Source organism: Pristiophorus japonicus, chromosome 19 (genome assembly GCF_044704955.1).
Source record: "Pristiophorus japonicus isolate sPriJap1 chromosome 19, sPriJap1.hap1, whole genome shotgun sequence".
Lineage (NCBI taxonomy): Eukaryota > Metazoa > Chordata > Chondrichthyes > Pristiophoridae > Pristiophorus > Pristiophorus japonicus.
In genome coordinates this window covers 91,352,077-91,374,213 of record NC_091995.1, presented here as the reverse complement: position 1 = coordinate 91,374,213, position 22,137 = coordinate 91,352,077, and the positions used below count along the sequence as shown (strand labels likewise).

Sequence of the window (22,137 nt, the reverse complement as noted above, 5' to 3'; positions counted from 1 at the left end):
GATGAGCGGGACTCGGTGCGAGTTAGGACACGGGGCAGCGAGCACAGGGGGTGATAGGTGAGCGGGACTCGGTGCGAGTTAGGACACGGGGCAGCGAGCACAGGGGGTGATGGGTGAGCGGGACTCGGTGCAAGTTAGGACACGGGGCAGCCGAGTTTTGGATCACCTCTAGTTTTACGTAGGGTAGAATGCAGTACGAAACATCAAATTAGGTAGTGACAGAGGCAGGGCTTGGGGTAGTTCGGGGAGTGGAACCGTGCTGAGCAGTTGGGCAGGGGCGGGTGAGTTATCCTTAGGCAATCCCCCGGAGTCGAGGATGACTTGCTTCCACACTAACATGAGTTCTAAGGTGACAGATGAGGCCAATGCGGGACCTGCAGACTCTGTCACAGGTGGGGCAGGTGGTGGTCAGCATTCTCGATCAGGCCAACATCCCCAAGCATCGAGGTATTGACCACGCTCGATCAGCTCCAATGGACGGGACACATTGTCCGCTATCCTTCCTGTGAAAGTTAATGTCCCAAATACTTTAACCATTTCGTGATCCTTTCCGGCTAGAAGCTGGAAGTTTTGAGGGAGCACTGCAGAGAGGTCAATAACTTGTGATGTACCTGCCCCGGGAGTGTTTGATGGGACAGTGCAGAGGGAGCTTTACTCTGTATCTAACCCCGTGCTGTACCTGCCCTGGGAGTGTTTGATAGGACAGTGTAGAGGGAGCTTTACTCTGTATCTAACCCTGTGCTGTACCTGCCCTGGGAGTGTTTGATAGGACAGTGTAGAGGGAGCTTTACTCTGTATCTAACCCTGTGCTGTACCTGCCCTGGGAGTGTGTGATGGGACAGTGTAGAGGGAGCTTTGCTCTGTATCTAACCCCGTGTTGTACCTGCCCTGGGAGTGTTTGATGGGACAGTGTAGAGGGAGATTTACTCTGTATCTAACCCCGTGCTGTACCTGCCCTGGGAGTGTTTGATGGGACAGTGCAGCGGGAGCTTTACTCTGTATCTAACCCCGTGCTGTACCTGCCCTGGGAGTGTGTGATGGGACAGTGCAGAGGGTGCTTTACTCTGTATCTAACCCCGTGCTGTACCTGCCCTGGGAGTGTGTGATGGGACAGTGCAGAGGGAGCTTTACTCTGTATCTAACCCCGTGCTGTACCTGCCCTGGGAATGTTTGATGGGACAGTGTAGAGAGAGCTTTACTCTGTATCTAACCCCGTGCTGTACCTGCCCTGGGAGTGTGTGATGGGACAGTGTAGAGGGAGCTTTACTCTGTATCTAACCTGTGCTGTACCTGCCCTGGGAGTGTGTGATGGGACAGTGTAGAGGGAGCTTTACTCTGTATCTAACCCCGTGTTGTACCTGCCCTGGGAGTGTTTGATGGGACAGTGTAGAGGGAGCTTTACTCTGTATCTAACCCCGTGCTGTACCTGCCCTGGGAGTGTGTGATGGGACAGTGCAGAGGGAGCTTTACTCTGTATCTAACCTGTGCTGTACCTGCCCTGGTAGTGTGTGATGGGACAGTGTAGAGGGAGCTTTACTCTGTTTCTAACCCGTGCTGTACCTGCCCTGGGAGTGTTTGATGGGGAAAGTGTAGAGGGAGCTTTGCTCTGTATCTAACCCCGTGCTGTACCTGCCCTGGGAGTGTGTGATGGGACAGTGTAGAGGGAGCTTTACTCTGTATCTAACCCCGTGCTGTACCTGCCCTGGGAGTGTGTGATGGGACAGTGTAGAGGGAGCTTTACTCTGTATCTAACCCCGTGCTGTACCTGCCCTGGGAATGTTTGATGGGGAAAGTGTAGAGGGAGCTTTGCTCTGTATCTAACCCCGTGCTGAACCTGCCCTGGTAATGTTTGATAGGGCAGTGTAGAGGGAGCTTTACTCTGTAAGTAACCTGAGCAATCAGATTGATTGAAAATGGCAGGTATGGATTATGTGAAGCGATTATGTAAATTGGGCATGTTGTTGATGGAAGGGGGAAGGCCGAGAGGTGATAATTTGCTGTTTTTAGAACTAGATAATGACGACCATGACAATCTGTTTCTCCCTGTTCAGAACAGTAGAACCAGAGGGCACAGCCTGCGCTTGAAGAGGGTTAAATTAAAAACCAATCTGCTGAAATAATGTTTCAGTGAGTGAGTGGTCAATCTATGGAACAAGCTCCCTTGGGAGATGGCAAAGCAGTTAGTATTGATTCATTCAAACGTAAATTAGAGTTCTTTTAGAATGCAACATTTTGGGATCCAGTACACGAGTAATGTGAGGCGTGACGTGGGGGGAGTGTGGCGAGCTCGGGGGGAACAGGTAACTTTGGACCTGTGATTCCCAGAGCTCTCCACCATGGGCGTTTCCTCACCTTGTGTCTGGGTCTGTCGTTAACTCATTAATAGCGATTGATTGCTGCGATTAGTCAACAACCCCATTAACGTTGTAACATGTGACTACCAGGATGGTGGAAGGCAAACTAAACGGACATTGATCTAGCAATTTCTGTGTACTTGCCCTGGGAGTGTTTGATGGGACAGTGCAGAGGGAGCTTTACTCTGTATCTAACCCATGCTGTACCTGCCCTGGGAGTGTTTGATGGGACAGTGTAGAGGGAGCTTTACTCTGTATCTAACCCCGTGCTGTACGTGCCCTGGGAGTGTTTGATGGGACAGTGTAGAGGGAGCTTTACTCTGTATCTAACCCCGTGCTTACCTGCTCTGGGAGTGTTTGATGGGACAGTGTAGAGGGAGTTTTACTCTGTATCTAACCCCATGCTGTACCTGCCCTGGGAGTGTTTGATGGGACAGTGTAGAGGGAGCTTTACTCTGTATCTAACCCCGTGCTGTACGTGCCCTGGGAGTGTTTGATGGGACAGTGTAGAGGGAGCTTTACTCTGTATCTAACCCCGTGCTGTACGTGCCCTGGGAGTGTTTGATGGGACAGTGTAGAGGGAGATTTACTCTGTATCTAACCCTTGCTGTACCTGCCCTGGGAGTGTTTGATGAGACAGTGTCGAGGGAGCTTTCCTCTGTATCTAACTCCATGTGTACCTACCTTGGGAGTGTTTGATGGGACAGTGTAGAGGGAGCTTTACTCTGTATCTAACCCGTGCTATACCTGCCCTGGGAGTGTTTGATGGGACAGTGTAGAGGGAGCTTTACTCTGTATCTAACCCGTGCTGTACCTGCCCTGGGAGTGTTTGATGGGATAGTGTAGAGGGAGCTTTACTCTGTCTCTAACCCCGTGCTGTACCTGCCCTGGGAGTGTTTGATGAGTCAGTGTAGAGGGAGCTTTACTCTGTATCTAACCCGTGCTGTACCTGCCCTGGGAGTGTTTGATGGGATAGTGTAGAGGGAGCTTTACTCTGTCTCTAACCCTTGCTGTACCTGCCCTGGGAGTGTTTGATGGGACAGTGTAGAGGGAGCTTTACTCTGTATCTAACTCCATGCTGTACCTGCCCTGGGAGTGTTTGATGAGTCAGTATAGAGGGAGCTTTACTCTGTATCTAACCCCCTGTACCTGCCCTGGGGGTGTTTGGTGAGACAGTGTACATAGTTTGCGACAGGATGAAGTCTAGCATGAATTATCAGACGACAGCGTTTGAAGACTGTCCCTGGTCCCCTGTTGTTCTGGTTGTCAGCAGTTTTCTGTTTAATAACTGCTGACCCAAACCCACGTAAAGCTGTTGAAGTAACGGAAAGAGCTCCTAATTAGTCCCCGGGAGTCAGAGCATCATTTGTGAAACCCTCTCTGTAATCCTAGCTAGGCTGCAGGCGTTGCAAGGGATACTGCTAATTATCCCTAGAAATAGTCCATCTGCGCTACAGACACTGTGCCATAGGCTCTGGGCAGAACTCAACTCTTCAGATCTTGTTTCTGAACTAACAAAAAACCTGGGCTGTTTTCGCAGGGCACCTGACCCTATTTTCATCTTTTAAACAATTCGGCTTACATAAGAACATAAGAAGATAAGAAATAGGAGCAGGAGTCGGCCATTTGGCCCCTCGAACCTGCTCCGTCATTCAATAAGATCATGGCTGATCTGATCTTGGCCTCAACTCCACTTCCCTGCCCGCTCCCCATAACCCTTGACTCCCCTACAGTTCAAGAGTCTGTCTATCTCAGCCTTGAATATATTCAATGACCCAGCCTCCACAGCTCTCTGGGGCAGGGAATTCCAAAGATTCGTGACCCTGAGAGAAGAAATTTCACCTCATCTCCAACTTAAATGGGCGGCCCCTTATTCTGAAACTATGCCCCCTAGTTCTAGATTCCCCCACGAGGGGAAACATCCTCTCTGCCCTGTCGAGCCCCCTCAGAATCTTATGTTTCAATAAGATCACCTCTCATTCTTGTAAACTCAAATGAGTACAGGCCGAAATTGCTCAATCTTTTCTCATACGACAACCCCTTCATCCGAGGAATCATCCACTGAACCTTCTCTGAACTGCCTCCAATGCAAATATATCCCTCCTTAAATAAGGAGACCAAAATGCAGTACTCTAGGTGTGGTCTCACCAATACCCTGTACAGTTGTAGCAGAACTTCTCTGCTTTTATAATCTATCCTCCTTGCAATAAAGGCCAACATTCCATTTGCCTTCCCAATTACTTGCTGTACCTGCGTGCTAACTTTTCGTGTTTCATGTACGAGGAAACCCAGATCACTTTATACCGCAACCTTCTGTAGTCTCTCTCCATTTAAATAATATGTTGTTTTTCTATTCTTCCTACCTGTTATGTATGTAACTATGTAATACTTGCCACCAGAGGGCGTGACTGTTGGAGCCCTAATGGTCACCTGCACACACGTGCAGGGCCAGTATAAAAGGTTGGCTGCCATGTTGTTTAGGCACTCTGGAGTTGTAATAAAGAAGACTAAGGTCACACTAAGTTTAGCTCACAGTACTCAGCTTTGTGGAGTTCTTCCAAACACAACAATTGGCGACGAGTAACAGAATACGAACCTTCACGCAACCATGGCTGCGGTTGGAATATTAGAGAGATTCACAGAGGGTGATGATTGGGAAGCCTTCATCGAGGGTCTCGACCAGTACATCGTGGCCAATGAGCTGGAAGGAGACACTAATGCGGCCAAGCGCAGGGTGGTTCTCCTCACCGTCTGTGGGCCTAAAATATACGGCCTCATCAAGAATCTGCTCGCACCGACAAAACCAATGGAGAAGGAATATACAGAGTTGTGCACGCTGGTTCAGGACCACCTCAAGCCGAAGGAGAGTATCCTCATGGCCAGGTATCGTTTTTACACGTGCCATCGCTCCGGGGGCCAGGACGTGGCGGATTATGTCACCGACCTGAGACACCTTGCGGCTCCTTGCGATTTTGGGACTGCGTTGGGGCAAATGCTGCGGGATTTTTTTCGTGCTGGGCATCAGCCACGAGGTCATTCTTCGAAAGCTGCTGGCTGCTGAAACCCGAGACCTGAGCAGGGCCATCGCGATCGCCCAGGCATGCATGGCCACGGACAATATCACCAAACAGATATCTTCTCAACATCGAAGCTCACCGGCAAGAACTGTGCATAAAATGATGTCGCTAGCGGGCCGAACTGCATATGGCAGGGCCTATACGTCTGCGGCTGCAAGACCTGTGATCACTCAGAGTCCGCCATCGGGGGGGTGAATGTGAATCCATTAGCACGGTGTTGGCGCTGCGGGGGTAATCATCGGGCCCATCAATGTTGATTCAAGCACTATGTGTGCAAAGGCTGCACAATGATGGGGCACCTCCAGTGAATGTGCAAACGTGCTGCAACATACCACATGACAGAGGATGATCGATCCGGTGCGGATCACGCAGCACAGGCAATTCAACCCGAGGAAGAAGTGTATGGGGTACATAACTCAACCACCAAGAGCCCTCCTATAATGCTGAAAGTCAAATTAAATGGAGTTCCAGGATCCATGGAGTTGGACACAGGTGCGAGTCAGTCAATAATGAGTCAGAAGGCTTTCGAGAAATTGTGGGGCAATAAAGCACAAAGGCCCAAACTGAGCCCGATTAATGCAAAGCTGCGAACCTACACCAAAGAGCTCATACCAGTCATTGGAAGTGCGGCAGTGAAGGTATCGTATGATGGAGCTGTGCGTGACCTATCATTGTGAATTGTTCCAGGCAATGGCCCAATGCTGTTTGGCAGAAGCTGGCTAGAAAAGATTAGATGGAATTGGAAGGACATCAAAGCACTATCTTCAGTGGATGACGCCTCGTGTGCTCAAGTGCTGAGCAAGTTTCCCTCGCTATTCGAACCAGGCATCAGCAACTTGACAGGCGCCAAGGTACAGATCCATCTCGGCCCCAATGCACGGCCTGTCCATCACAAGGCTTGGGCGGTTCCGTACATGATGAGGGAAAGAGTCGAGATATAACTGGACAGACTCCAACGCGAAGGAATCATATCGCCAGTCGAGTTCAACGAGTGGGCCAGTCCAATTGTTCTGGTGTTGAAAAGCGATGGCATGGTCAGAATCTGCGGAGACTGTAGGGTAACGATTAACCGAGTCTCACTACAGGACCAGTACCCACTGCCCAAGGCGGATGACCTGTTCGCAACGTTAGCAGGGGCGAAGTCGTTCACCAAGTTGGACCTAACCTTCGCCTACATGACACAGGAGCTGGCTGAATCTTCGAAAAGACTGACGTGCATTAACACACACAAAGGGCTATTTATAGACCACAGGTGCACTTTTGGGATTCGCTCGGCTGCTGCCATTTTCCAGAGAAACATGGGGAGTTTGCTGAAATCTGTTCCACGCACCGTTGTGTTTCAAGACAACATCCTGATTACTGGTCGTGACACCATCGAACATCTACACAACCTGGAAGAGGTTCTAAGTCACCTTGACAGAGTGGGACTCAGGCTGAAACGCTCCAAGTCTGTTTTCCTAGCTCCAGAAGTCGAATCTTTGGGGAGAAAGATTGCGGCAGACGGTACCAGACCCACGGACTCAAAAGTCAGAGGCCATGAAGAATGCACCCAGACCACAGAATGTGATGGAGCTGCGTTCGTTCCTGGGACTCCTCAACTATTTCGGTAACTTTCTACCCGGGTTGAGCACGTTGTTAGAGCCTTTGCACATGTTGCTACGTCAGGGTGACGACTGGGTTTGGGGCAAATCTCAAGACACAGCCTTTGAGAAGGCCAGGAACCTGCTATGTTCAAATAAGTTACTTGTACACTATGACCCATGTAAACGTTTATTGCTAGCTTGTGACGCCTCATCGAACAGGGTCGGCTGTGTGTTACAGCAAGCCAATATATTGGGCAACCTCCAACCGGTTACATACATGTCTAGAAGTCTGTCTAAGGCTGAGAGAGCCTTTAGTATGGTTGAGAAAGAGGCGTTAGTATGTGGATATGGGGTTAAGAAAATGCACCAATATCTATTTGGACTTAAGTTTGAGCTTGAAATTGACCACAAGCCGCTCATTTCACTGTTTTCAGTGAGCAAAGGTATAAATACCAATGCTTTGTCCCACATCCAAAGATGGGCACTAACATTATCTGCTTATGACTATGTTATCTGCCACAGACCAGGCACTGAAAACTGTGCCGATGCTCTCAGCCGGCTACCATTACCCGCCACTGGGGTTGAAATGGCGCAGCCCGCAGACTTGCTACTGGTCACGGATGCTTTTGAGAACGAGGGGTCACCCATCACAGCTCACCAGATCAGGACCTGGACCAGCCAGGATCCTGTGCTATCATTAGTAAAGAGTTGCGTCCTAAATGGGAACTGGTCGGCCGTTCCCAGGGAATTGCAAGATGAAATTAAGCCGTTTTACCGACACAAAGATGAAATGTCCATCCAGCCAGATTGTCTCTTATGGGGTAATCGCGTGGTTTTGCCAAAAAAAGGCAGGGAAACGTTTATACGTGACCTACACAGTACCCACCCAGGCATTGTCATGATGAAGGCAATTGCCAGGTCACATGTTTGGTGGCCCGACATTGACTCGGGCTTGGAGTCATGCGTGCATCAGTGCAATATTTGCTCGCAACTGAGCAATGCACCAAGGCAGGCTCCACTGAGTCTGTGGTCATGGCCCTCCAAACCGTGGTTCAGGATCCACGTAGATTTTGCCGGCCCCTTTCTAGGAAAGATGTTTTTAGTAGTTGTGGATGCTTACTCCAAATGGATTGAATACGTAATCATGTCATCCAGCACATCTACAGCCTCCATTAAAAGCCTCCGGGCCATGATCGCCACCCATGGCTTCCCGACGTCCTTGTCAGCGACAATGGATCGTGTTTCACCAGCTCGGAATTCAATGAGTTTATGCCAGGTCTGCTCTGTTTAAGCCCACATCTAACGGCCAAGCGGAGCGGGCAGTCCAAACAACCAAGCAGAGCATGAAACGTGTGACGGACAGCTCCCTGCAGACCCGCTTGTCTCGCATTCTGCTCAGTTACCGGACCCGACCCCACTCGCTCACCGGGGTTCCCCCGGCAGAATTGTTAATGAAGAGAGCCCTCAAAACTAGGCTCTCCCTAGTCCACCCGGATCGTAATGATCACGTGGAAACCCGGCGACACCGGCAGAACATGTACCACGATCGCGCGGCTGTTTCACGTGACATTGATGTTAACGACCCTGTGTTTGTCCTGAATTACAGTCATGGTCCCAAGTGGGTTACTGGCACTGTTTTGGTCAAGGAAGGGAATAGGGTGTTTATAATCAAACTGTTAAATGGCCAAACGTGCAGAAAGCATTTAGATCAGACCAAAATGCGATTTACTGACAACCAGGAACGACTTGAAGAGGACATCACCATCGACTATCCACCAACACACACCCAGCCAGCAATCCTTGCTGTCAATCACGAGGATGAACCCACCGTTTCTGACAATCCGGTCAGACCAGCCGCGGTCCAGCCAACTTACGCACGCCAAGGTTTGAACTTAGACGATCAACCAAGTAGTGAAGGGCTCCGGATCGCCTCAACTTGTAAATAACTTGTACCGAAGACTTTGGGGGGGGGGGGAGTGATGTTATATATGTAACCATGTAATACTTGCCACCAGAGGGCGCGACTGTTGGAGTCCTAATGGTCACCTGCACTCACGTGCAGGGCCAGTATAAAAAGTTGGCTGCCATGTTGTTTAGGCACTCTGGAGTTGTAATAAAGAAGACTACGGTCACACTAAGTTTAGCTCACAGTACTCAGCCTCGTGGAGTTCTTCTATATACAACATTACCAAAGTGGATAACCTCACACTTTCCCACATTATACTCCATCTGCCAAATTTGTGCTCACTCACTTAACCTATCTATATCCCTTTGCAAACTTTTTGTGTCCTTCTCACAAGTTGCTTTCCTACCTATCTTTGTATCATCAACAAATTTGGCTACAATACACTCGGTCCCTTCATCCAAGTTATTAATATAGATTGTAAATAGTTGCGGCCCCAGCACTGATCCCTGTGGCATGCCACTTGTTGTAATTTGCTAACCTGAAAATGACCCATTTATTCCCACTCTCTGTTCTCTGTTAGTTAGTCAATCCTCTATCCATGCTAATATATTATCCCCAACACCATGAGCTCTTATCTTGTGCAGTAACCTTTTATGTGGCACCTTCTTGAATGCCTTTTGGAAATCCAAATACATTACATCTACTGGTTCCCCTTTATCCACCCTGCTCGTTACATCCTCAAAGAACTGTAATAATCATAATTGTAGCAATTACACGCCAGTGTCTTCTTTTATATTGCTTTTTGTTATTTTTTGACGGAATATTCTAGAAGTAAAAGCAGCTGGTTATTACCACTCCAATTTGAATGTTTATTTGTGCATAACAATTCCCTCCCTGCTGCCACCCTTGCCTTCCCCAGCCTGCAGCTCCTAACCGTTTCTCAGGCTCATGTTTAGGCCTACACTTATAGATCACTGCAATGCTTTACATGGAAATGCATTTGAGATCAATAAAACTGCTGTAGCTCTTACTGAGGATATTAGTTCCCTTCTCATCTTCTCCCTTCACCTCCTGAAGGTTATAACCCATCAGGCTGGTGCTATTTGAGGTACACATAAACATCCAAATTCGTTAACCTACGCCCTAAGGAAGTTATGACAAACTTTTACAAGTGCCAGCCATGGCTCAGTGGGCAGCCCTCTCGCCTCTGAGTCAGGAGGTCATCGCTTCAAGTCCCACTCCAAGAACTTGAGCACAAAAATCTAGGCTGACACTCGCAGTGCTGAGGGAGTGCTGCACTGTCAGAGGTGCTGTCTTTTGGATAGGATGTTAAACCGAGGCCCTGCCTGCTCTCTCAGGTGGATGTAAAAGATCCCATGGCACCATTTTAAAGAAAAGCAGGGAAATTATTGTCGCTGTCCTGGGGCCAATATTTATCCCTCAATCAACAGTACAAAAAAAACAGTTTATCTGGTCATTATCACAGTACTGTTTGTGGAAGCTTGCTGTGCGCAAATTGGCTGCCGCGTTTCCCACATTACAACAGTGACTACACTCCAAAAGTACTTCATTGGCTGTAAAACTCTTTGAGATGGTCGTGAAAGGCGCTATATAAATGCAAGTCTTTCTTTTGTTTAACATTGCCTCAACTGGAGTACTGCACTTTAGGAAGGATGTGAAGACCTTAGAGAGGGTGCAGAGGGAGATTTACAAGAATGAGTCCAGGGATGAGGGACTTCAGTGACGTGGATAGACGGGAGAAGCTGGGGTTGTTCTCCTTGGAGCAGAGAAGGTTGAGAGGAGATTTGATCGAGGTGTTCAAAATCATGAGGGGGTCAGGACAGAGTAGATAGAGAGAAACTGTTCCCATTGGTGGAAGGGTCGAGAACCAGAGGGCACAGATTTAATGTGATTGGCAGAAGAACCAAAGGCGACACGAGGAAAAACGTTTTTACGCAGCGAGTGGTTAGGATCTGGAATGCGCTGCCTGAGAGGGTGGTGGAGGCAGACTCAATCGTGGATAAGTACCTGAAGGAAAACATTGTAGGGCTACGGTCTCGACGGTCCGAGTGGCCTCCTTCTGTGCTGTAACCGTTCTATGGTTCTAATGTTTACAAAGAGAATTGTGTGGCTGTTTTTGCAAAATAAAAGGAAAACATGCCTTTCTATAGCGCCTTTCACAACCTCAGGATATCCTAAAGTTTTTCTTTACGGCCAATGAAGTACTTTTGGAGTGCAGTCACTGTTGCAATGTGGGATACGCGGCAGCCAATCCGCGCCCAGCAAGCTCCCACAAACAGCAACGTGGTAATGACCAGATAATCTGTTTTTTTTTTACTGACATTGAATGAAGAATAAATATTGGCCCCAGGACAACTCCCCTGCACGTCTTCGAAATAGCGCCCACGGGATCTTTTACGTCCACCTGAGCGAGCAGAGAATGAGAGATCTGACAGACGGCACCTCCGACAACGCAGGGCTCCCTCAGTACTGCACTGGGAGTGTCAGCCGCGATCCCCGTGCTTAAGCTCCTGGGGTGGGACTCGAACCCACAAACTTCTGACTCAGAGGCGAGGGTGCTAGTGTCGTGCTGCTGCAGTCGAGGGTGCTGCTCTGCAGCTGGGCCCGAGTTGAGGACGTGTCTGACTGACCCGGGCGGGGAGCGGCGAGCGGGGAGAGGGGTGGCGCTGCTCGTTGCTGATGACGGGCGCCTGAAACGCGAAGGCGTTGCTTTTCCACCAGCACCCAACATCGGCCATCTTCAGTGAGCAGGCAATTCATATCAAAGGAGAAAAAGATAGTTCGGGAAAAAAATAAAAATGGTCAGATGGTCGAAAGGCCTGGCAGCCTGGCCCGCTCCATGCCTGGGCAAGGTGCCAATCCCTTGGCACCACACTTCAAACACTGTTAATTAATCTTACCATGAGCCGCTCTGCAGGACACCGTACCACCAGGAAGAGGAACACTTAATCATTCGTTCAACGCGCAATTCTGTCTCTCCGAGGGAAAAAGAGCTGAAAATTGTCTTGACATTCGGTGGGTTTTTTACGGTGCGGATTTAATCTCTGGGTAAAGGACTTATAGTTTACTGCAAACATTTTGGTTTGTTGGCAATTTATCTCTTCCCTCACCCCACTACGCAACCCCACCCCACTTCCTTCTCTCTTTCACCTCCCCTCTTCTGCTGAGGGCACGGACTCTTGCTGGGTTCCATGTGCCCGGAACGTTGCCCATTCTCCAGAATGTTGGCCATTATTCGTGGGCGAGCAGCGAGCGCTGGCAGGCTGTACAACTGGCTGAGTCCAAGCAGGGTATCGCCAACATGCTCTTCCTAAGCAGAGTCATTGCGTAGGAAGCATCGACAGGAATCCGGACTGATTTCTCCTCTCTTTGAGTCATCCAGTGGTCGTGAAAGGCGCTATATAAATGCAAGTCTTTCTCTTTTTTTTCCTTTCTCTAAAAGGGAGTCCACCACACTCCAGAGGAGGACAAAGGGTTTAATTAGGAGGGGGAAAATAGAGTACGAGAGTAAGCATAAAAACTGACTGCAAAAGCTTCTATAGATATGTGAAGAGAAAAAGATTAGTGAAGACTAATGTAGGTCCCTTGCAGTCAGAATCAGGTGAATTTACAATGGGGAACAAAGAAATGGCAAACCAATTGATCAAATATTTTGGTTCTGTCTTCACTAAGGAAGACATAAATAACCTTCCGGAAATACTAGGGGACCGAGGATCTAGCGAGAAGGAAGAATTGAAGGAAACCTTATCAGTCAGGAAATTGTGTTAGGGAAAATGATGTGATTGAAGGCTGATAAATCCCCAGGGCCTGATAGCCTGCAACCCAGAGTACTTAAGGAAGTGGCTCTAGAAATAGTGGATGCATTGGCGGTCATTTTCCAACATTTGATAGATTCTGGAGCAGTTCCTATGGATTGGAGGGTAGTTAATGTAACCCCACTTTTTAAAAAAGGAGGGAGAGAGAAAACAGGGAATTATAGACCGGGTAACCTGACATCGGTAGTGGGGAAAATGTTGGAATCAATTATTAAAGATGTAATAGCAGCTCATTTGGAAAGCAGTGACAGGATCGGTCCAAGTCAGCATGGATTTATGAAAGGGAAATCATGCTTGACAAATCTTCTAGAATTTTTTGAGGATGTAACTGGTAGAGTGGACAAGGGAGAACCAGTGGGTGTGGTGTATAATGACTTTCAAAAAGCTTTTGACAAGGTCCCACACAAGAGATGAGTGTGCAAAATCAAAGCACATGGTATTGGGGGTAATGTATTGACGTGGATAGAGAACTGGTTGGCAGACAGGAAGCAAAGAGTAGGAATAAACAGGTCCTTTTCAGAATGGCAGGCAGTAACTAGTGGGGTACCGCAAGGTTCAGTGCTGGAACCCCAGCTATTTACAATATACATTGATGATTTGGACGAAGGAATTAAATGTAATATCTCCAAGTTTGCAGATGACACTAAGCTGGGTGGCAGTGTGAGCTGTGAGGAGGATGCTAAGAGGCTGCAGGGTGACTTGGACAGGTTAGGTGAGTGGGCAAATGCATGGCAGATGCGGTATAATGTAGAGGTTATCCACTTTGGCGGCAAAAACAGGAAGGCAGAATAGTATCTGAATGGCGACACATTAGGAAAAGGGGAGGTGCAACGAGACCTGGGTGTCATGGTACATCAGTCATTGAAAGTTGGCATGCAGGTACAGCAGGCGGTGAAGAAGGCCAATGGCATGTTGGCCTTCATAGCGAGAGGATTTGAGTACAGGAGCAGGGAGGTCTTACTGCAGTCGTACAGGCCTTGGTGATGCCACACCTTGAATATTGTGTACAGTTTTGGTCTCCTAATCTGAGGAAGGACATTCTTGCTATTGAGGGAGTGCAGCGAAGGTTCATGAGACTGATTACTGTGATGGCAGGACTGACATATGAAGAAAGACTGGATCGACTTGGCTTATATTCACTGGAATTTAGAAGAATCTCATAGAAACATAGAAACATATAAAATTCTGACGGGATTGGACATGTTAGATGCAGGAAGAATGTTCCCGATGTTGGGGAAGTCCAGAACCAGGGGTCACAGTCCAGGGATAAGGGGTAAGCCATTTAGACCCGAGATGAGGAGAAACTTCTTCACTCAGAGAATTGTGAACCTGTGGAATTCTCTACCACAGAAAGTTGTTGAGGCCAGTTCGTTAGATATATTGAAAAGGGAGCTAGATGTGGCCCTTATGGCTAAAGGGATCAAGGGGTGCGGAGAGAAAGCAGGAATGGGGTACTGAAGTTGCATGATCAGCCATGATCATATTGAAGGCTCGAAGGGCTGAATGGCCTACTCCTGCATCTATTTTCGATGTTTCTATGTTAGCCAATCCTCTATCCATGCTAATATATTACTCCCAACCCCGTGAGCTTTTATCTTGCACAGTAACTTCTTATGTGGCACCTTATTGAATGCCTTCTGGAAATCCCTCAATTAACATCGCTAAAAACAGATTATCTGGTCATTATCACATTGCTGTTTGTGGGAGTTTGCTGTGCGCAAATTGGCTGCTGCGTTTCCCACATTACATCAGTGACTACACTCCAAAAGTACTTCATTGGCTGTAGAGCACTTTGGGACGTCCGGTGGTCGTGAAAGGTGGTATGTAAATGCAAGTTTTTCTTTTTAAACTGCCTATCTCGGCTGCTGAAACCCTCATCCATGTCTTTGTTACCTCCAGACTCAACTTTTTCCATGTCCTCCTGGCCAGCCTCTCTTCTTGCAACCTCCATGAATCCTGTGCTCGCTGATCTACATTGGCTCACGGTCCGATAATGCCTCGAATTTAAAATTCTCATCCTTGTTTTCGTATCCTTCCCTAGCATAGTGGTTATGTGACTGGACAAGTAATTCAGAAGCCTGTACTAATAACCTGGAGACCTGTGTTCAAATCCCACCATGGCAGCTGGGGAATTAAAATTCAGTTAATTAAATAAATCTGGAATTAAAAAGCCAGTATCAGTAATGGTGACCATGAAACTACTGGATGGTCGTAATGCCCTTTAGGGAAAGAAATCTTGCCTGGTCTGGCCTCTATGTTACTCCAGACCCACAGCAATGTGGTTGACTCTGAAGTGGTCCAGTGAAACACTCAGTTGTACCAAACTGTTACAATAAAGTCAGCACCATGGGAGCACTTTCAGCCCCGGGGGACTGTAGCAATTCAAGGGTGCAGTTTTGGTCACCTTACTTAAGGAAAGATATACTAGCTTTGGAAGGGGTACAGAGACGATTCACTAGGCTGATTCCGGTGATGAGGGGGTTACCTTATGATGATAGATTGAGTAGACTGGGTCTTTACTCGTTGGAGTTCAGAAGAATGAGGGGTGATCTTATAGAAACATTTAAAATCATTAAAGGGATAGACAAGATAGAGGCAGAGAGGTTGTTTCCACTGGTAGGGGAGACTAGAACTAGGGGGCATAGCCTCAAAATACGGGGGAGCCAATTTAAAACTGAGTTGAGAAGGAATTTCTTCTCCCAGAGGGTTGTGAATCTGTGGAATTCTCTGCCCAAGGAAGCAGTTGAGGCTAGCTCATTGAATGTTTTCAAGTCAAAGATAGATAGATTTTTAAGCAATAAGGGAATTAAGGGTTACGGGGAGCGGGCGGGTAAGTGGAGCTGAGTCCACGGCCAGATCAGCCATGATCATATTGAATGGCGGAGCAGGCTCGAGGGGCTAGATGGCCTACTCCTGTTCCTAATTCTTATGTTCTTATGTTCTTAAAAGGGATGGGCAATAAATGCTCGAATTCCCACATCCTGTGAATAAATAAATGGCGTTGCCCCTCCCTATGTCTGTAACCTCCTCCAGCCCTATATTCCTCCAAGATTGCTGCACTCCTCCAATTCTAGCCCCTTGTGCATCTGTGACTTCCTTCCCCCCACCATCGGTGGCCGTGCCTTCAGCTGCCTGGGTCCTGAGCTCTGGAATTCGCTCTGCCTCTCTCTCCTTCTTTGAGATGTTCCTGAAAACCTACCTGTTTGGTCCCCCTGTCCTAATGTCTCCTTCTTTGTCTTGGTGTTAATTTTGTTTTCTGATTGTGCTCTTGTGAAGCGCCTTGGGGCTTTTAAGTACGTTAAAGGCGCTATATAATTGCAGGTTCTGGAGCTGCACAGGGAGAGGTGTTGAGAATGCCGTTCATGCACCACGCACCTGAGAGAGGCCGGAGTAACTGTCCGCTGGAAAAGCTCTTACCTGTTGGCAGCAAATTTCTGGGATATGTAGCCACCTGGGATTTGAGTAACAATGTACCCCCAGAAGAACGATCCGTGAATCATTCCCACCGTTTCCGGGTCCCAGTTAAAGAGAGCTTTCTGGGGAAAAAAAGTAGAAAATGGATTAGGACCTTTTTTTAATGCCCCCTTTTCGAAGGTGCCAGCTGTGGCTCAGTGGGTAGCACCCTCACTTCTCAGGTAGAAGGTCGTGGGTTCAAGTCCCCACTCCAGGGACTTGAGCGCATGATCCATGCTGACACTCCCAGTGCAGTACTGAGGGAGCGCCGCACTGTCGGAGGTGCCGCCTTTCAGATGAGATGTTAAACCGAGGCCCCGTCTGCCCCGTCTCTCGGGTGGACGTAAAAGATCCCATGGCACTATTTTGAAGGTGTCCTGGGGGCCAATATTTTATCCCTTAACCAACATCACTCAAAACAGATGATCTGGTTATTGTCGTGTTGCTGTTTGTGGGAGCTTGCTGTGCGCAAATTGGCCACCGCGTTTCCTACCTCACAGCAGGAACTGAAGGAAATCCTTATTAGTCAGGAAATTGTTTTGGGAAAATTGATGGGATTGAAGACTGATAAATCCCCAGGGCCCGATACTCTGCATCCCAGAGTACTTAAGGAAGTGTCCCTAGAAATAGTGGATGCATTGGTGATCATTTTCCAACAGTCTATCGACTCTGGATCAGTTCCTATGGACTGGTGGGTAGTTAATATAACACCACTTTTTAAAAAAGGAGGGAGAGAAAAAACGGGGAATTATAGACCGGTCAGCCTGACATCAGTAGTGGGGAAAATGTTGGAATTAATTATTAAAGATGAAATAGCAGCGCATTTGGAAAGCAGTGACAGGATTAGTCCAAGTCAGCATGGATTTATGAAAGGGAGATCATGCTTGACAAATCTTCTAGAATTTTTTGAGGATGTAACTAGTAAAGTGGACAAGGGAGAACCAGTGGATGTGGTGTATTTGGACTTTCAAAAGGTTTTTGACAAGGTCCCACACAAGAGATTTGTGTTAAAATTAAAGCACATGGTATTGGGATTGACGTGGATAGAGAACTGGTTGGCAGACAGGAAGCAGAGAGTCGGGATAAACGGGTCCTTTTCAGAATGGCAGGCAGTGACCAGTGGAGTGCCGCAGGGCTCAGTGCTGGGACCCCAGCTCTTTACAATACACATTAATGAATTAGATAAAGGAATTGAGAGTAATATCTCCAAGTTTGCAGATGACACTAAGCTGGGTGGCGGTGTGAGCTGTGGGGAGGATGCTAAGAGGCTGCAGGGTGACTTGGACAGGTTAGGTGAGTGGGCAAATGAATGGCAGATAAATGTGAGGTTATCCACTTTGGGGGCAAAAACATGAAGGCAGAATATTATCTGTATGGCGGCAGATTAGGAAAGGGGTGGGTGCAATGAGACCTGGGTGTCATGATACATTAGTCATTGAAGGTTGGCATGCAGGTACAGCAGGTGGTGAAGAAGGCAAATGGCATCTTGGCCCTCATAGCTAGGGGATTTGAGTATAGGAGCAGGGAGGTCTTACTACAGTTGTACAGGGCCTTGGTGAGGCCACACCTGGAATATTGTGTACAGTTTTGGTCTCCTAATCTGAGGAAGGACATTCTTGCTATTGAGGGAGTGCAGCGAAGGTTCACCAGACTGACAGGACTGACATATGAGGAGAGACTGGATTGACTGGACCTGTATTCATTGGAATTTAGAAGAATGAGAGGGGATCTCATAGAAACATATAAAATTCTGTCGGGACTGGACAGGTTAGATGCAGGAAGAATGTTCCTAATGTTGGGGGAGTCGAGAACCAGCGGTCACAGTCTAAGGATAAGGAGTAAGCCATTTAGGGCTGAGATCAGAAGAAACTTCTTCACTCAGAGAGTTGTTAACCTGTGGAATTCTCTACCGCAGAGAGTTGGTGATGCCAATTTTTTAGATATATTCAAGAGGGAGTTGGATATGGCCCTTACGGCTAAAGGGATCAAGGGGTATGGAGAGAAAGCAGGAAAGGCGTACTGAGGTGAATGATCGGCCATGATCTTATTGAATGGCGGTGCAGGCTCAAAGGGCCGAATGGCCTACTCCTGCTCCTATTTTCTATGTTTCTATGTTTCTATGTGACTGCAGTTCAAAAAGTACTTCAATGGCTGTAACGGGCTGTGGGATATCCTGATGTGATGCGGGAACATTAGCTGGGTATCTGATGAGAGGGGACTGGTTGGTTGAGTAGGTTAACACACTGACCTTTCACCAGTGGGGGCCAGGATATTTAATGATGCCTTTCAACCCTCCAATTGTGGAAAGGCTTGGGACAGGAGTGCAGCTCTCTGTCCACGGATGATTTTGCCACCGTGGGTATCCTCGTGGCTGCTTCTACTTTTCTCAGTGATCCCGTCTAAAGTTTTGATGGGATGAGTCTCATAGGATCATACAGCACAGAAGAAGACTATTCGGCCCATCGTGCCTGTGTCGGCTCTTTGAAAGAGCGATCCGATTAGTCCCACTCCCCGCTCTTTCCCCACGGTCCTGCAATTTATCACTTTTCAAAGATTTATCGAATTCCCCCTTTGAAAGTTACGCCTGAATCTACCGTCACCGTACTTTCAGGCAGCGCGTTCCCGATCGCAACAAATGGCTGCGTAAAAAACAATTGCCCTCGTCGCCAATGTTACCCCGAAGGTGCGCGGGCATGCGGCCGTGCATCAATCGGGAGATCCCGTGCAGGCGCAGTGGGGCGTTTAACGGCGCTGGAAGATGCCGCGCAACAAATTTAAAGGGACCACGCGCAAAAAAAAAATTAGAGGGAACATTGTTCATCTCCCCTCTGGTCCTTTTGCCAATTACCTTAAATCTGTAGTTACTGACCCATAACCTGCTTACATTCCCTATATCATAACAGTGACTACACTCCAAGCATACCCCATTGGCTGTAAATGTGCTCTGAGACGTCCGGTGGTTGTGAAAGGCGCTATATAAATGCAAGTCTGTCTTTCTTCCTTCCTTCCTTCCTTCCTTCCTTCCTTCCTTTCTTTCTTTCTTTCTTTCTTTCTTTCTTTCTTCCTTCCTTCCTTCCTTCCTTCTCTGTTTGAAGGAGAATAATCCCAGTTTTCCTAGTTTCCTGTCTCTCTCTGTATAACTAATAGCCTGTGCACATCTCTCCTGAGGAAATACCTCTCAATTGAGAGTTTGCACATTAGCACCACCTATTCTCGGCAGCTTATTCAGGCACCTTGCTGCTTCTGTGAAGTTGCCTTAGGCGAAAGAAAATTGCAGAGTCACTTGGATTCAACAAGGCAAAACCCAGCACATGAATGAATGAAGCCATCAGAGGTATTTTCAGCAAAGAATTGCTCCAATAAATTGCACCAGTGACAGCGTCAGACATTAATGAAAAAATAAATCTTTCCCGGAGACAATTGAGATTTGCTTATATTCGGTGGTGGGAAAATTATTGGAAAAAAATTCTGAGGGACAGGATAAATCTTCATTTAGAAAGACATGGATTAATCAAGGACAGTCGGCATGGATTTGCTAAGGGAAGGTCGTGTCTGACTAACTTGATGGAATTTTTTGAGGCGGTAACAAGGAGGGTCGATGAGGGTAGTGCGTTTGATGCAGTCTATATGGATTTTAGCAAGGCTTTTGATAAGCTCCCACATGGCAGACGGGTCACGAAAGTCAATGCCCATGGGGTCCAGGACAAAGTGGCAAGTTGGATCCAAAATTGGCTCAGAGGCAGGAAGCAAAGGGTAATGGTTGATGGGTATTTTTTTGTAACTGGAAGGCTGTTTCCAGTGGGGTTCCACAGGGCTCAGCACTTTGGTTTTTGTGGTATATAATCAATGATTTAGACTTGAATTTAGGGAGTATTAAGACGTTTGTGTGGTTGATAATGAAGAAGAAAGCTGTAGACTGCAGGAAGATGTCAATGGATTAATGAGGTGAGCAGAACAGTGGCAAATGGAACTCAATCCGGAGAAGTTATGCATTTAAGGTAATGTGTGAGGTAATGCATTTGAGGAGGGCTGACAAGGCAAGGGAATACACAATAAATGGTAGGACACTGAGACGTGGAGAGGAACAGAAAGACCTTGGAGTGCAGGTCCACAGATCCCTGAAGGTAGCAGGCCAGGTAGATAAGGTAGTTAAGAAGGCATACGGGATACTTGCCTTTATTGGCCGAGGCATAGAATATAAGAGCAGGGAGGTTATGCTTGAACTGTATAAACACTAGTTAGGCCACAGCTAGAGTACTGCATGCAGTTCTGGTCACCACATTACAGGAAAGGTATGATTGCACAAGAGAGGGTATAGAGGAGATTTACGAGGATGCTGCCAGGACTGGAGAATTTTAGCTACGAGCAAAGATTGGAAATGCTGGGTCTGTTTTCTTTGGAACAGAGGAGACTGAGGGGAGACCTAATTGAAGTGTATAAAATTATGAGGGGCCTGGATAGAGTGGATAGGAAAGACATATTTCCCTAAGCAGAGGGGTCAAAAAGGGGGCATAGATTTAAATTAATTGATTGGAGGTTTAGAGGGGTTTTGAGGGGAATGTTATCCCCCAGAGGGTGGTGGGGGTCTGGAACTCACTGCCTGAAAGGGTGGTAGAGGCAGAAACCCTCATCACATTTAAAAAGTACCTGGATGTGCACTTGAAGTGCCGTAACCTACAGGGCTACGGACCGAGAGCTGGAAAGTGGGAGTAGGCTGGGTGGCCCTTTGTCGGCCGGCGTGGACACGATGGGCCGAATGGCCTCCTTCTGTGCAGTAAACTTCTATGATTCTATGATTGTGGAACCATTAGCGGGGGTGTGGGACTGAGCACGACTGCCCTTTCAAAGAACCTGCACAGGCTCGACGGGCCGAATGGCCTCCTTCTGTGTGCTACATTTTCAACAATCAATGTTAAACAGGGATTTCCAAACCTTAGTGCAGGGACCCACTTAAAATCGTGTTACAGTCCCAGCGATCGCCTTCAAATACTGGCACACTCCCGGGGACCCCTGTAAATACTGGCACACTCCTGGGACCCCCCTGTAAATACTGGCACACTCCCAGCGACCCCCAGTAAATACTGGCACACTCCTAGCGACCCCCAGTAAATACTGGCACACTCCTGGGACCCCCCTGTAAATACTGGCACACACCTGGGACCCCCCTGTAAATACTGGCACACTCCTAGCAACCCCTGTAAATACTGGCACACTCCTGGGACCCCCTGTAAATACTGGCACACTCCCAGCGACCCCCAGTAAATACTGGCACACTCCCAATGACCCCCTGTAAATACTGACACACTCCCGGGAATCCCCTGTAAATACTGGCACAATCCCGGGGACCCCCTGTAAATACTGACACACTCCCGGGGATCCCCTGTAAATACTGGCACACTCCCAGTAACCCCTGTAAATACTGACACACTCCAGGGACCCCCCTGTAAATACTGACACACTCCCAACGACCCCCAGTAAATACTGGCACACTCCCAGTAACCCCTGTAAATACTGACACACTCCAGGGACCCCCCTGTAAATACTGACACACTCCCGGGGATCCCCTGTAAATACTGACACACTCCCGGGGATCCCCTGTAAATACTGGCACACTCCCAGTAACCCCTGTAAATACTGACACACTCCCGGGGATCCCCTGTAAATACTGGCACACTCCCGGGGACCCCTGGAAATACTGACATACTCCCAGGGACCCCTGTAAATATTGACACACTCCCGGGGAGCCCTTGCAAGTACTGACACACTCCCAACGACCCCTGTAAATACTGACACACTCCCGGGGACCCCTGGAAATACTGACACACTCCCGGGGACCCCTGTAAATATTGACACACTCCCGGGGAGCCCCTGCAAATACTGACACACTCCCGGGGAGCCCCTGCAAATACTGACACACTCCCAACGACC

The 22,137-nt window shown here is 48.1% G+C and overlaps 1 protein-coding gene across 1 annotated transcript in view; it reads right to left on the bottom strand.

Annotated features, from left to right (window-relative positions):
• The window catches only part of LOC139230294 (vesicular glutamate transporter 1-like), a 98,520-nt gene that overhangs the window by 29,699 nt on the left and 46,684 nt on the right, over window positions 1-22,137 (bottom strand). The window contains exon 4 of the mRNA XM_070862122.1: window positions 16,174-16,292. Within this exon, the coding sequence (XP_070718223.1) occupies window positions 16,174-16,292 (119 nt within the window). The remainder of the gene's footprint in view (window positions 1-16,173; window positions 16,293-22,137) is intronic.